The sequence below is a fragment of the Bombus pascuorum genome, chromosome 12, assembly GCF_905332965.1.
Source record: "Bombus pascuorum chromosome 12, iyBomPasc1.1, whole genome shotgun sequence".
Taxonomy (NCBI): domain Eukaryota; kingdom Metazoa; phylum Arthropoda; class Insecta; order Hymenoptera; family Apidae; genus Bombus; species Bombus pascuorum.
Window position 1 is genome coordinate 5087419 of NC_083499.1, and position 16214 is coordinate 5103632.

Below are 16214 nucleotides of genomic sequence, written 5' to 3' on the forward strand. Positions count from 1 at the left end.
TATTTACAAAACCATTCACCTAAATAAATGTTGAGATATATTTTTAAGATTAAAAGCGTCAGTAATTTTGTGTATATATATATTATATATATAACCTATAATATATATTCATTTCATGTATTAAAAAATTGTATTGTTTTATATATGAGCTTATAAAATATTTGTAATATTATATTTCGTACTTCGAAGATTTGAGATAAATTAGAGTTATGTTTGGTTTACAATAAGAGATAAAATTAGACTTGATTAATACTATATCTCAAAATCATTGAAGTCATGAAATAATCTGTTTTATAAATAACTATCAAACTTTTTTCGCGAAATTATGTGGAATTCCTTGAAATCAATCATCATAATTTTATTGTGCAATAAAATGTACATTCCATCGCAGAAATGTGTACAATCAGTACGATGTCAGAGAAATCTTTGGATAACAAATTTCAGTTACAGGGGAATAACACATTAAGTCAATTCCGAATGACGTTTCTACGAGAAAAAAAAAGATTGCCTAACGTATTCATATGAATGCAAATACATAATTTCATTTTTTCTCTACTCAATTACTACCTGTCCTATATTGCTACAAATTCTATAAACGTTCTTACAGAATTGCAATTTCATAATACAGGATTGTACAGCATCGTAATTTTATGAAAAATTTCAGAAATTCTATTCGTTACTCGAGGAGCCGCAAAATGGCGCTACAAAATTCTAGTTACCATAAATACCTCAACGATGTCCCCGTTAGACTAATGATTCGAAACAATTGCAATCTTTTTTTTTTCCTTCGCTGTTTAATTCACATGAACAAGAAAGTATCTACGCGATTCTATTTTTTGGCAAAAAGTTTGAATCAGAGGGTAACATATAATATTCCTCTCGATGTTGTATAAAATAATAATTGTATGTATATATATATATAGATATATATATTAACTCTGTTTTACATCGATATAGAAGTGACGAATTGTAAACTCGTACCTTTTGTACATATCCTCCATTTTTAAATAGTTGAAAAATAAAGTGTAAGACACTCTCATACAAGTAAAGAGATACGGTAAAATTGGTATAATGCAGATTATCTTGCGTAAACAATTAAATATCTTTAAATGTTTTTTAGTATTTTTTTCTTTTTTTATACACATAGACATAGATTTGATCATGTCAATTTGTAAAAAGAAAAAGTAACAAACAAATTGGAAAGATCAAAATAACTTGTTTTTAGTAATATAAATTCAAACTATAAATTCAATGTTACTAACAAAACAACCATTCGCATTGTTATCTCTCATGGAAATGTTTCAATGACGCTTTTCAATGTTTCTCACAGCTTATCATTGTTAAATTTAATTCTGAAGATGTTACAAGCGTAATTATCCAATAAGAAAAATAGTTTGGTGCTGTGCTAATAATGTTAACAGCAATTTATATATTTATAACATAAATAATAGCGAGCGATTGTTATAATGATACTAATAAAGATAATTAATTAAGTACAATGTTTAAATACGATTTGTAAAAGCATTCTTACGCAAGACTGTAATAAGTTCATTTTTTCCCTCTTCTTTGTATGTATATATATATATATATATATGTATAATACGCACATATATATAGACCAATATTTTTCATTCTTTTTCGTTCAATAATATAGCGATACAATGTTTCGCAGAGAATAATTTTCCCGTTCAATGACTCCAACGTCATTCACGTGCTTAACAATTTATGTACAATACATATACACACTGCTTTTCTTCTCTCAATCTACTTCGTTATAAATTAGTGAAAAAATAATGCTGCTTTGGCCATGGTCTGCGTATCGGTAATTATTATTTACCTACAACTTCGTTGCTAAATACCTACACATTCGAATGCGATTCTTCTGATAATCCTCAAAATGGTCAAAAAGCTCGAAATGTATATTTATTACAATCTCAACACCTGAATACCATATTGAATATATTCACCACAATATAATATAATTTCTCTCCTAAAATTCCATATATATATTCAATTGCGACGAATGGTATTAATACTTTGATTATTATCACTGTGTACAAGATGAATTCTTTCTGAAGCAAACAAATTCACATTCTATTTTTGCTCTGTATACTTCCAATACTTTTCTCAATTTCGTTTCACTTCAATTCTCTCCTGTTTTATCTTTTCAAATATTCTTTCAGTTTTATTATTGTTACTCAGAAATAACACGTTTCGACACAGTATTTAAAATACTTCTATTTTACGTATTGTAAAGCACCAAGTATGTGTACCTATGGTATGACAACAAAAACTATTCTTCATGTGAATTTTCATTCTATGTTTCATTCATCTTAAACAATTCTCTTGTGTATTTGTTGTGTTACAAGAAGAGCTCTGGTTGTCAAATTTGATTGCACAAAACGTATGTGGAATGCTTTAACCATCCATGGAGACATATTGAAAATTTCACTCAAATTATGGATAATGAATAGCATATAGAAACGATTGTTTGTATGGAATGTAACGCATGAATAGATTTTTTAAAAGACTCCATTAAATTATTGTCCTTCGACAATGCAAGCCGAGATCGGACCAACATCAAACAAATGAAGTTATAACTTATTACAGTATCTAAGAGACATGATATTGATTAGTAAAACTTTGTTGTTAAAAAATAACATTTGATTCTTATTTCAACACTCATATGGACGCGTCCTGTGATTATGGTAATCATGTTCGTCCTTTTATCACCTCATTACATTACAAGAAATAAAATAATTCTTTTTATGAAGGCATGTATATATATATATATAACATCGAGGAGCTCGTTATCTTTGAAATAAATTAAGATAGAAGCTTTAATCGATATTAATTATTTAAGCTTATCTATTCAAGTACAAGGATAAACTGATCTTAAGAAAGTACTGTACAATGAAAATAGCTGTCATGTGACTCTAGTGTATATAACAAATATTTAGTTACTATTGTATTACCTATGATCCGCTAAATCTTCTCATATATTTACGTTCCAATAAATTAATATTCACGTTGCAACAAATAAACAACGATCTGTACATTTAATATAAAAATTAAACCTAAGGACGGAAAACAGAAAACGCTAAGACTAATCGGATGTTTGACGCCCACTGTTTAAAAATTGTTCTTTCTTCATTTTAAAGATGGTGGATCATTGAATCTACCATTACATCGCTTATGCATTTACTACCTTTCAATGCACAGAAATTGTGGGCTAGCTATTTTATGTTATTGTAACATATAGCATCTTAAAGAATTTTTTTAGATAATAATATCTAGGATATGCCCAAACAACCATTTGTGCAAAAAATGTTTTTTTCTTTATGATATTAGTACAAAACTTCTTATTTATATCTTGGACTATCTGGAGGCGTGGGTTGAGTGTTTGCTCTCTGTTTCGGTCCAGTTTTGAACGACATCTTTTTTACGGGTCTGGGTGATATTCCATGAAGTGCTGTGCTTTCTGGAGTATCATTACTAAACCATACCCTGCTTCCATCAGAAACTGAAAATAAAATTTAAAAAGTTGTTTTGATTGGAATTGTGCACTTTCGATTAGAAATTATGTAGGAGATAAATGATTAAATAATACATGTATTATAATAATTGCAATGACAGTCTTTGTCATGTATGCATATGTATTAATGGCAAAAATTTACGTGCAATTTGCTAAAGAAAAAAATAATATATAATTAAAAATTAGTCTATGCTAATTATGCATATAGAATTATGTAAAAAAATTCTACTTTTATTTTTTATTTGTATGTAAACAAAATTTTATAAAATGAAGTTAGAAAATTTAAGTGTTGAATTGTTTGCATCATTTTTATGAAGTGACATATTTTACATTTAACTGTTAGGTTTTGATAGAGACATGACTGCCTACATTTACAAATAGACACATTTATTTAGAACTATTTGAGTTGCAGACAACTACTTGCAATGTACAATACTATACATACATATATTATCTTAAAGCTATTTCAAGTTATAGATGCTTTTATAAATTTGTATTCATTGATATTAACAATTATAATACAAAAAAATTTAAGAATAAGGTCTACTATGCATCATTTATTTGGAAAAGTATATGCATAGTATTGTACATATTTTCAATCTATAAAGCACCATTAATAAAATGACACATGTAATATGACATGAATGTTTTAAAGTATGTCTTGAGCTATGTCTAATATGCATGTAAAAAGAAGATTTTACCTCTGAATAGATTGTGTAAGACTGTTAAACAAAAATATAGTTAAGAGACATGTGAATATTAAATAAATAATAGTTGGAATATATTTATCTTCAGCCTTTTTTTTTTTTTTTTTTTTTTTTTTTTTTTTTTTTTTATAGAGGAAAGCAGGTGTATGTATATATATATACTTTTTTGTAAATGTTAATAAAATGTGTAATGTCATCATAAATCATAAAAGTGTCTATATAAATTTACTATTATTTTTTTATGTAAGTAAAGATAGATTGGAGTTCACTGGATAAAACTTAAAAATGGTGTATAAGTTTGCATAGTTATCAACATATTATAACATATAAATTCACTACCAGGTAATCTATCAAAAAAGAGAAATAAACAGGATACACTTTATAGAGACGAAAAAACATTGGAAAAACAGCAAAGAAAAAAATAAATAAATTATAATACTACCTTGTTGGGTGGTGTTACAAGGTGGGTGGGGGTTAGTGGACTGAATTAGTCACCTCTATTCGCGCGGTTATCACTGCTCGCTGCCGAAGAACTTCGCAGTCCCGATCGGCCCTGATGTGAATCTATAAGCGCTGCTGCGAGGTTTGACGATGCTGTGGATTGCACGCTTGTTGTAGATCCTGACAGTGTGATATCGATAAAAATAATAATAATAACTGATATCTAAACTCGTGCAAAATCTATTAAAAATAGTTTAATTTCTATGAGTCGCTCACAGCTTCTATGGGAAACGAATAAAAATAATCCATTTCATAATTGCTATAAAATAAGAACTATGTACAGAATTTAATTGCAACTATTTCGAAATCAAAGAAGAAGATCGTAAAAAGTTAAAAAAGATTTTGTTCTTTTCTTACTAACACATACAAACTAACCAGATACTGAAGAAGTCCCACTAAACGGACTTGGCGGCTGTACGGGTGAATATACATTGGCTGTAAATTCTTCAAATGTAGTAGCTTCCTTGTGATTCCTCATAACAGTATCGATAGACCTCGCTCTCTCTTCATAACTAAAGTATTTCGTATTAATCAAGAAGTACAATTATTAAACAGAAATAATCAAAATGGCACACTTACTAATGTTGATATAATGTAAGTGTTGATCGTTTTGCCCTACTTGCCGCCAATGCTGTTGTCCTCACTAACCCAGGTAAAACTTTATCTTCAACGATACACTCATCAAACAGGGGTCCAAAAAACGGAATTTCTGGTTTACGAGAAATTTGGATTCTATATAATTTATTATGTAACGGATAAATTACTATTAAAACATCACAAAATTCAGTTGGTATAATATCCCGACGATAATCTCTCCAATGTTCTGACCAAACTATGTGAATCTCATCGTTACCGAGATGCCGTGTCTGAAATAATTTTACTTTAAGTCTCTCATCTTAATATACTTTTTTCGTGAATAATTAATACTTACTTTTTGCAATAAACTTTCGGGACTATCAGAAGGCATTCTTGTTGCTACGTGAAAAAGGATTTCAGTGAAAGATGTTGCAAAATAAGGTGCTGTAACACCAGATGCTTTTCCAGGTACAAGGCCTCCAAGAAAGCCTGTATGTGATTCAAGTTCGACCTCCCAAGCCAATCTAGCAATAAAGCTTTCATATTCTTTGCTAGCAGTGACATTACTTAATATGGAGTTTTTGTCTTCTTGTCCCTGACTGACATAAATTACAGCTATTTTATGCGTTTCTCTAGATCGTTGACTATCGAGATTTCGTAATTCGCGTAAAAGTTTTTCGTTTTTGGATAATAAATGCAACTTTCTACGTTGTTCCCAACCGGATAAACCCAAGTGCGAAAACAAAAGACGGCAGTGATGAAACGGTGCTGGAGGTGGACGACACGACGGTGGGCTTATTGCTGACGCACACATGCTAGAAAAGATATTCCAATGATATGAATAAATTTAATATTATATCTTTCAATATAGCATACCTAATGTGCTGATTCCAATTATTGATATGCTCTTGCTCAGCGTTTCTCTGGTTGAGAATTGTGGCAATGGTTTCACTCTCAAGATATTGACCTTGTGGTGGATTAGCAGGCGCATTAAGTGCAATTTCTGGATTAGTTAATACTTCCGGACTTGTATGTCCTATGTATTGTAAGAGCTAAAAATAAAAATATAAAATGAGTATTAATGATATAAATTAATGTTTTAAAGTACTAAAGTATTACATCATCTAAATTGTCCATATCACTCGCGGCATTTGCAAATGTAGGCAATATATGTGGCTCACGATGTCTTATCGTATGTCGAGGTGTACATGTTTGAGATGTTATAACACTGCTCAAATCGTCTCCATGTACTTTCGCTTTCCATTCAACTAAAAATGTTAATGAATATTATAACTGAAGATATTTAATATATAATAAAATTGAAATATTAACGAATAATTTTATTACCATGTTTTGTAAATGCAATCGGCACATCGTCTTCAACAAACGGTTGACTGTATAAAATAGAGCTATCCCAGGATGCTTTCCCTGCTAAATCTCGCAATAATACCCTGACTAATGATGGTGCTGTTGTTAATCCAGCTGTAACACCTCCGCCGGGTACATCTAATGCTGCCAGTTCAACAAGTGACATTATTACGGAATTTGACAACATTAACAGTTGTATATTTGGCGCATGAAAAATTGCAGAAGATAGCTCATCTCCATCAATTCCTGGTACATCATCTAATTCGACAACTAACGAAGATAAACGTGCAGCTCCAATACCCATTGGAAAATGTCCCAAATGATTTATTAAATGCATCATTACCTAAGAAGAAATATTGAAATTGAAATTTAAGTCTGTAAGAAAAAATATTTCAATGATATCCTACCATCTTTGCTGCTAACTGAACTGACTGAGTATTGCCTCGACGGGGTGATTTTGCGCAAATATCGTCAGCTAAGTTATCTAAAGTAATATCAGGATCAAAATCATCATCTTCATCCTCATGACTTTTGTTTGTTTGTGATACATCTTTATCGATTGTATCTTGTACTATGTTATCCAAAACCTGCAATTTTGATGTTATATGGTTATTATGAATATTTCAATTTATGTTTAAAAAAAATTGTTGACAATGTTACTAACCGTAAATAAAGTCATTAACAGAGGTTTTCCTTGAAAAACGCGTAATAGAACGGAAGGACCAAGGTGCATAGCCCATTCGCCCAAACAGAATAACATTGATATCGTCAAAGGACCGCGTCTTTCTCGAGTGCTCATATATCCAAGTGTTTCCGATAAAATCTAAAGTATAATTATATATATATAATTATATATATACAAATTATATATATACAAATTATATATATACTAATTATATATATACTAATTAAACTTCAAAATTTAGTAAATTTTGATTTGATGGCAAAACTTACTTGAATTATTTTACATGGCACATTTGGATACAGCTCTAGCAGAATATCTGCTTTATCACATAACAACAGAAGAGAATCGCATGCCACTTGAGCAACAGTAGCATGAGTGGCCTATAAGATAAGAAAGAAACATTGTTAACTAAAATATCGTATTTATATTATATTTTAATCTTTATCTATGATTTTATTCGAATTAGTTTTACAGGGATAGCATAGAACAGTTAATCGGTAACATATAAAATAGAATAGTTGTCGTTCTTTGATGTTAGGATTCCCTTCCCCCAAGTTGATTTAATTTATTATAAAAATCTGAGATTTTTTTTTAAAGATTCTAAGTATTATCTTTCCATAGGTTGACAAATTTCGGAGAAAGAAGAAAACAAAAGATTTAACCCACATCTATGAACCACTGTAATATGTAAGATATAATAAGATTAAAAACATCAAAATATCACTGGACGTTTTACACACACAACCGTGCAATACACCATGCAATGGCGATGACACCCTTAAACAGACACGAAGACATCAGTCAACAGGTAAATACTGTAACAACACGTAATGAGGAGTCCAAAAAGTTAGTTGATCTAAGAAAAACTACCTGATCCATTAGTGGATAACAGATACCAGCTCTGCGACGTTCTGCTCCCTGCATCCGCTGTCAATCAGACTTAGTGAAAGAGACACTGAATTTCTCACTACTATTATTACATATCTACTACGTTTAACAATACATTACACTATGTTTACTACTTAACTAAAAACTATAACCCAAATTAAAAAATATTAAATAGCTATAAGATAGTTACATATATTTTATAGCATGCAGACTATCTTACACGTCAAAGAAAATTAACACAGGAATTATTTTTTATTTAAAACCGTTTACCCACAATGAATTCGACAAACTTACTTTAAGTGCTAAAAGAAGAACCGTAACAGCTTCCGGGATTCGTGGATGTTGATTTTTGTAGCACAATTCTCTGTATACAAACATAGCAATGCTGGAAACAGCTACGCATCTTGCAATGCCGGTTGGTTCGCGTCTACAACTTCTCAAAAGTATCATAATTATATGTTCCTAGAATAAAACAATTTTTATTAAGGTATTTTCGATAAATTAACGTCAAATAAATAACTGTTACATTTTGATACCTTTGCATCTGGACATGTCATGGTTACGATATCGTTCGCAGTAGGTTGCAATACAGGTAATTTAACTGTAGTAGCTGGTAAAGATAGTAACGATCCGATAATCGAAACAGCCTCAGTTCTTGGTGCCTATAATTTACAATTTAGTTTATAATGTACAATTTAATAATGCTATTAATAAATTACCGTGAAATTTTTGTAATACCTGAATATCCTGATTGCTCAATATTACATTAGCAGCATGAATATAATCCAAGATTAAAAGACTAGATCCAGGAAGATTCAAACTGAACAACCTAGGACCAGTATACTTGACCAATACATGTAACACTTTATTATCATTACTAACGATACCGTTATGAACCGCACGATAAAAAAGAGTTAAGTGCTGTTTTGGCAAATTAATATCTTGTGGTTGAACTGTTAGAAGACAGATCAAACGGTATGCTGCCAATTTGCCAACTTCATACTGACTAGGAAGTTGTATTGCCTAGAAAATAATTACATTAATAATAGTAATGTAAAAATAATATCAAAATAACAAATTAATATTGACCTTGAAACACCATGGAGCAATGACTGTAAGTGGAGGTATAAGTTCTGGAGCTGGAGGAGTCGCCTGGTTGTCACCAGACACACCTTGATTCAAGCGAATCTAAACGATATACAAAATGTTAATAACAATATAAAACGTGTAATAATGCAATGTAAGACATATTATTATTATGACAAAATAAGAAACATCATACTTTCAGAAGTGTTTGTGTAAGCTGAACAAGGTAATCCATAACTTGTCCATGAAGGGTAGGGTCTTGAATATTATTTACATCCCCTAATGCTGATAGCATACGACGCCATAATACGACCGCAACATCGGGTAACCATCCACGAACTCCACCACCTGCCATAACAGATCTCCTTTCTGATGCATCATTCGTATCTGCAAATTGATGATACAATCACAAAATTATTATAAATTATTCGTGATCACAGAATTACACGAAACAAACTCTTAATAAAGTTAAAATACTTTTGAGAAGTTTTCTCGTCGATTGAAACGAAACTCAAAATTCATTAGTAACTAAATAGAAACGCATTAGAAACGTATGGAAATATACAATATACTGCTAGATTTATTTCAGAAGTATATCAAATTATGTCTTATAAAAAGAGGCTATTTCTCGTATACATAGTTTCGTTAATTTACAAAAAGGTAAGCAAAGCATGTTGGATGGAATAATGCATTATTATTATTATCATTATCAAAGTAATAAAATATTCCATTGTTAGTTTCATATTTATGATTTTCTGTGCGATAAATAAAATAAACAAACATAAGAAATAATTTTAAATCATAAGAATGATTACACGTTGTTATGCAATTAAAAATGATGTTCTCATATCTTGATGCAAATGTTAAACAGCAGCAAACGATATACTTACCGATACTACTGCCGTCAATGTTTTCTATCTGTATCGGACTGTCTTTGTTACTGTCGACTCCGCTGCTCGGTGTTGGAGAAGGACAACGTGGTGATGGTGGTTCACTATCGACTATTACAATGCTATCCAAAGATTTAGCACGTCTGTTCGGTAACATTTTCCGACCAGTTGTCGACGACGAAGTAGTACCGTTTGACAGTAGTCGTGCCATATCTTGCTCTATCGATAGGGGGAGTACTGCGCGTGTGGAAATTTGTTTACACTTAATACACAAATAAGCCACAACCACTAAGAGAATTGTTTATATCGGATCAATTTAAATAGAGCTGTATCGTCTAAAATTAGGAGAAAGCATGAATAAAAAGGATATTGCGAATGAGAGGCGTATTAAAAGAATAAAAAGAGATGTATGAAGAGAGACAAGTGTCTGGTCGACGCCAGAATAGTTATTTTTAACTAAGTGTCAGCGACAAAGCAAAAAAGTAAGAGACAAAGTTATAAATAAATTGCACGTATTATCAGCAACATAGATGGCACTACCAAATGAGAAAGATTATCCAACTAAAATTTAAGAAGAACCTTGAGACTTGATATTTGGCAGGCCACACTTACCAGGAATACCACTGTGTACAGTATGTGTGCGATTTCGATGAAGCTTTGTACGTGCTTTTCCATTGTATATCGTGTTATCGCTTGCACTACGAGGAAGTGGTCGTACCTTCCTTAAGTCTCGCATCGGGTGGTCTGTTAACAATAAATATCTAGTTTCTTTCGAAATGACAAATTAAATATTAGAGATAAGAAATCATATAAAAATTTCTTACCTGAAACATTTTCTTTAGATACGGTATTATTATCTTGATCGACACTTCCTTTGCGTGGTGGTTGAACACTTCCGGTTGAAGCAGCCCGGCTTCCAACACCACGACGCTTTTTACTTTTTTGTTCACTCAATCTATCTAATGGTAAATCATTTAAATCCAAATTATACACATGCCTGGCAAGCACCCTTGTTAAAGTATCCAATGTTTTCTATAAAATAATAATAAAATATTAAATAATATAAATGTTAAATTTCTCATAATATGTATGCAGAACACGACTTTTAACTTAACTTACCGCCCATTCACGAATTAGCTCTTCCCACTGTGTTAAAGATGTCAACACTTCCAGGAACTGATCCCATAATTGTGTAGAAATAACAACATTTAAATTAGCTTTAATCCATGTAACGATTAAAGTCTGAAATATGGCAGGGGCAAGTTTACCGCCAATGCTTTCTTGAATCTTGCGCCGAGAAGATTTTTCATTTAAAACAAGTGATGTTATTTGTAGCAATACTCTAGCAAATATGTATACAATAAAATTAATATTACAAATTTGCGAAATAAAATGTTGTTACTTAAAAAGAAAAATATGACTTTGAAGGTATTTACCTAAGCAACTGTTCCCAAGTACTCGGTTCTAATCGAGAATTCATTACAACATATCGATATACGTTCAAAACTCTTTTGCAACTATCGGTCTGTTCTTCCAGTAATGATAAAGATGCACTCGGTCCAGAATTCTCTAAGAAGAAGACGTTGGAAGCTTGTGTAATGAACACTTGTAAAACATTTTGTAGCCCCGCTCTTATAAACAAATTTTCTCTGTGTATAGCACCGAGGTAAGAATCATTTCTCAATCTTGTTTGACGATAACTTTCCGAAGGACTTCTATCGATATCACTTAGATCTTTTCTCGGATTTTCTTCGAAATCCCTTTCCTTATGACTATCCAATGGTTCTAACATGAATGGTGGTAATTCCTAATTAAAAATGTAAAAAAAGTAAATATCATTGGCCATATTATTATAGTGTCAAAGAATTATAAATTAAAACTTTACATTCATTTGGATCCAATCTTTATAAACAGCTATAGCTTTTCTTATAGCACCAGCATGATTAAAGTCTAACAAAAATGCTTGTCTGTATAGCTCGTGTACAAAATTCACGTTATCCCTGTTTCCATACAGAACATCCCTAACAAGAGTAACTGCTGAAACACTACTATCTTCCTGATTTTGATTCTCTTGTTGAGACACAGTTGATTCAGGAGATAATAAAGTTGAGTCAGCACTATTTTGTGTAACGGAAACTCGACGAAGCTCTGGTTCCGTATTTTCTTCATTTGGAGTTGTGCTAAAATAGAAATTTTTTAGCCATAATTTATGTAAAATCATTATAATGCTCATCAAAAATACTAAACTATTTGTAACAACATACCTATGCGAAAGATGTGCGACACGAGCATCTTTTCTAGCGATATGGGTAAAACTAGCGATCCACTTAATCAAAGCAACTTTACACAATACATAATTATCCTGACTCTGATTCGTTGGTTTTCGCATCGTAGGCAACTCCAAATTCGGTTTGTACAACGAAAAATTTTCATCAAACTCAGGACAAATATGACGAAGATACGTAGTTTTAAAACGTTCTAATAAAAATTGAAAAGTCTTGTGCTGTCTTGAAGATTTATCTCTCCATTCTATCTTTACAACCTGTAAAGGAAATAAATAGTAGTTTTCTTAGTACATTTTTTGATAATATCAAGTTGCATTGTTTCAAAATATGTAGATATACCTGAGTAACCATAAATTCAAGTAATGCTTCTAAAAATCGAACAGTCTCATTATCAAGAGGCTTTTCCCCACTTTGTGGGGGTAAAATAGGTCCACTGTCAACTGGAGTGACAGGACACTGGTTTGAACCATTATCATGAAAAGTACTTTGTGACAATTGTGTATCATAAAATTCCTTCTTATCTTTATCATCACAACCAATAACTTTGACAAATTTATCTTTCTTTCCATCTATCTTACGTTCAGACTTATAAGGAGATGGTTGTTGCGGTGGAAACCCTGGTATCAAGCTTGCAAACATTTGGTGAATGTGATCAGGAGCATTTTCACCAAGTGCTTGGTACCACAAAATAAAGTATCTAAAAACAATTTAATACACATTATTACAATACAAATTAATACACATTAAAAGCACAAAATTTCTTACATAACAACATCACTAAGTATATGTTTACCTTATAGCTTCTCTTCTGAGTTTCCAACTATTACCAGGATGTAAAAGCTTTTGCAAAATCCTTGCTAGACTATGACATTGCCATCTTCTATTAAGAAGCTCAGGGAGAAGTGTTAAGACTTTTTCCAAGAGTTGCAACACCTGTTCCAATTCCTCCCTATGTGCTTTATGCACTATAAACGAAATATTTATTAAATGTACAATATTCTGCCAGCTAACATTTACTTAATATTTCATCGATGAAAAAAAAAAGAGAAAGAAAAAAGCATTAGTTCTATAGAGCTCTTGTGTATATACCAATTACAATAATATTATACTTGTGTAAGATTAGATGTAATGGTCAGATTAATGGAACGCAGACTGCAACATGCAAAGAATATACACTCTGTCATCTGTCTATTACTCACCAATGTGGAAGGAAAGTTCTGGCAGCAAAATAGAAAAACAAGCAAATAGTAAAATAATGATAATATTAGCATTTTGCAGATATTACACATAATTATAAGTTAATATTTTTAATACAGTTGTAGTTCTATAAATAAAACTATATGATTTGGTTGACAGAAATTGCAGTCACATCTACGTTACAATGCAAGGCAGTTATGATGTATATTGTTAAAATATGAAATATAGTATACATGGAACAGCAAATATTTTTACCTCGTTGTCGCAGATTTGTTTCAGCTGATACAAAACAATCATATAGAATAAAATAGACATGACTGAAGTTGCCTTCAAAAAACCCCTTTGCTTCATCAGTATCCACATTTTCTATAAAATAATAATAATAATAATTAATATATAGTAAAGTATATATTAATTATTATTATTAATATATTATTAATATATAATTATTATAATTAATATATAGTAAAGTATATATTAATTATTATTACATAATTTTTTAGTTTACTAAAAAAATCATTATTTTGTATTACTAAAAAGTGAACAAAAAGTTTCCTTACAAATTTTTTTTACGATATTAATTATAAAATTTACAACAACAATAAATTTAGAAATGCTAGAAGACAATTATCCTTAATAAATAATTATTGTAGCTGAAGATCAGAAATTACAGCTACTTTTCTTTCACAAGAGGTTTGGTTTATAGTTTATAGGGAGAGCTGTGAACCTCTATTACATCACCACTGGTCTTGTACACTTACACTTATATAGTAGAACCTTTTTCCTTCTATGTTCTCATATCACCACTGTCAATATCATTCTTCTTGATATAAGTACAATTGTAAAATTATAAAATGTTATATAATTCTATTTTATTTAATAAAAAAAATTAAATTATACAAATTACATAAAAGTATAATAGAAAGCATTTATATTTTCTGCAAGTTGGAGTAAATATTTATTTGTAGCATAGAATAAATACAAAATTACATTTAAAAAAATAGGGAATAATGTGTATAAGAAATAAAAAAATAATAACATTGTTCTTGATGTCAACTTGTATAATTCTTTTTCCAATAATCATTTATATATTCTCAATAACGTCCTAACTCATAAACAACCTACAGAAGTTTTTATTGGTTGATGATTATACATTTAAGCATATAATATTATCTATGTATAATAATAATGTAACATTAGCTAAAATTGGAGGCCACGATAGGTTGGTTACTGTGGTCATGCGGTTTGGTGATTAGATACTACTACTTAACACTATACCATCACATTATAATTACATACAAGCTAAATTATTCTCTTTTTAAAAAATACTATATAATAAGTTACAATAATCTTTAACAATTTATTAATATATTTTAAAACATGAAATTATATAAACATTCTCTGATATCATTTTAAAATATACAATAATCAATACATTTATTCAAAATTATTCATTTAATTTTTACTTTTATAGCATACAAAATTAAAAAGAACAAATCACGTTATTAAAAAAAGAGCAAAGATGTTACAACAGTTGGTACCAAAAGTTGTACAAAATAAGAAGGAGAATAATGAAAAATTATTTGACATTATTTTCGGGAGGAAAAATTCCAGAAGTTCTACGACAGCATTAAAACCATCTCGGTACTGGTGTGTAGGCGGCAAATACTAACAAAATTGCCGCCCCTCTCCTTTAACTATCGTCGTATTCATTAACTGGCAACTCCTCGTTCATGATTAATTTTCACAACGAATTAACGTTAGCTGATTCATACAGCAATAAGAAAGAACGGTTACGGTAATGAAACGTAGGCTCACCTAGTACAATTTTAAGATGCTTGAACCGAGTCGCGCTATCCTTTTTAACATCCTGAATCTTCAGTGTTGACTTTTTGACGTCTACATGAAGTTTTTTGCTGAACATGGTTCAATGCGAGCCGCCGGCGGCCGCGACGACAAAAACTATCATCGAGGGTGTACAAAGTGGTGCTCATGGATACAGACCGACTAACTTCGCACTGTCACCATGTCAGCAACTCGAAAAAGACAGCCCCTTTTATCACAGTTCGGCGTCAAATTTCCCGAGCGCACACACCTCCGATCAGATGTACGTGGCAGCCATCTTGACATCCTCGGCGCGCACTGCTCATAACCTGTCGGGGCAATGACATCATCGCGCTCGCACGGTTAATTTATTTTTCCTTTTCTCTTAATTTTCAACCCACGCGAAACTGCACCCACACGCTCGATCATATTTCATCCAGGTATCTAATTATCAATTTTTCGTCGATTGAACCTTCTAACGAATGATATTTTTTGAGGACGCGCTTTTACTTACGAAATGTCGAAACTACATTTTTTTAAAAGCTGCCGCTCTTGTTCTGTTTTACCATAGTATGGTAATATTAGTTATTGGCAGAACGATCTTTCATTTTTGTATTATTGATAAATTATTAATAAAATGTTTAATATAACATAATATCTGTGGATTTAAAA

At 31.0% G+C, this 16214-nt stretch overlaps 1 protein-coding gene across 8 annotated transcripts; it reads right to left on the reverse strand.

The window, feature by feature from the left end:
- Positions 1-337: 337 nt before the first annotated feature.
- LOC132912610 (ral GTPase-activating protein subunit alpha-1) lies at positions 338-15875 on the reverse strand. Of its 8 annotated transcripts, none has more exons than XM_060970165.1 (29): positions 15537-15875; positions 13974-14084; positions 13721-13738; positions 13315-13486; positions 12861-13218; positions 12501-12778; positions 12122-12416; positions 11673-12043; positions 11356-11578; positions 11061-11268; positions 10849-10980; positions 10237-10473; positions 9543-9733; positions 9350-9448; positions 8999-9283; positions 8797-8922; positions 8555-8722; positions 7642-7752; positions 7352-7510; positions 7095-7274; positions 6667-7030; positions 6439-6587; positions 6196-6371; positions 5675-6134; positions 5323-5609; positions 5119-5255; positions 4738-4836; positions 4237-4257; positions 338-3523 (listed from the first exon to the last, which is right to left on the reverse strand). In XM_060970165.1, exons 1-29 carry the CDS (start codon positions 15640-15642, stop codon positions 3363-3365), a joined length of 5682 nt encoding a protein of 1893 aa, XP_060826148.1. In that variant the 5' UTR covers positions 15643-15875; the 3' UTR covers positions 338-3362. The 8 variants fall into 8 exon arrangements, 7 of the variants coding, with proteins under 7 accessions (XP_060826148.1, XP_060826144.1, XP_060826145.1 ...); XM_060970161.1 differs by having other exon boundaries at positions 4738-4863; XR_009659241.1 differs by having other exon boundaries at positions 3316-3523; positions 4685-4863.
- Positions 15876-16214: the final 339 nt, after the last annotated feature.

What these genes read in the sequence shown, in the direction of transcription:
- LOC132912610 (XM_060970161.1), bottom strand. Translation starts at nt 15,642, where the DNA reads ATGTTCAGCAAAAAACTTCATGTAGACGTCAAAAAGTCAACACTGAAG. An exon ending in GCATCTTAAAATTGTACTAG is followed by an intron (nt 14,085 to 15,536) that starts GTGAGCCTACGT and finishes ATTATTTTATAG; the next exon opens with AAAATGTGGATACTGATGAA. An exon ending in GTCGCACATCTTTCGCATAG is followed by an intron (nt 12,417 to 12,500) that starts GTATGTTGTTAC and finishes TTTCTATTTTAG; the next exon opens with CACAACTCCAAATGAAGAAA.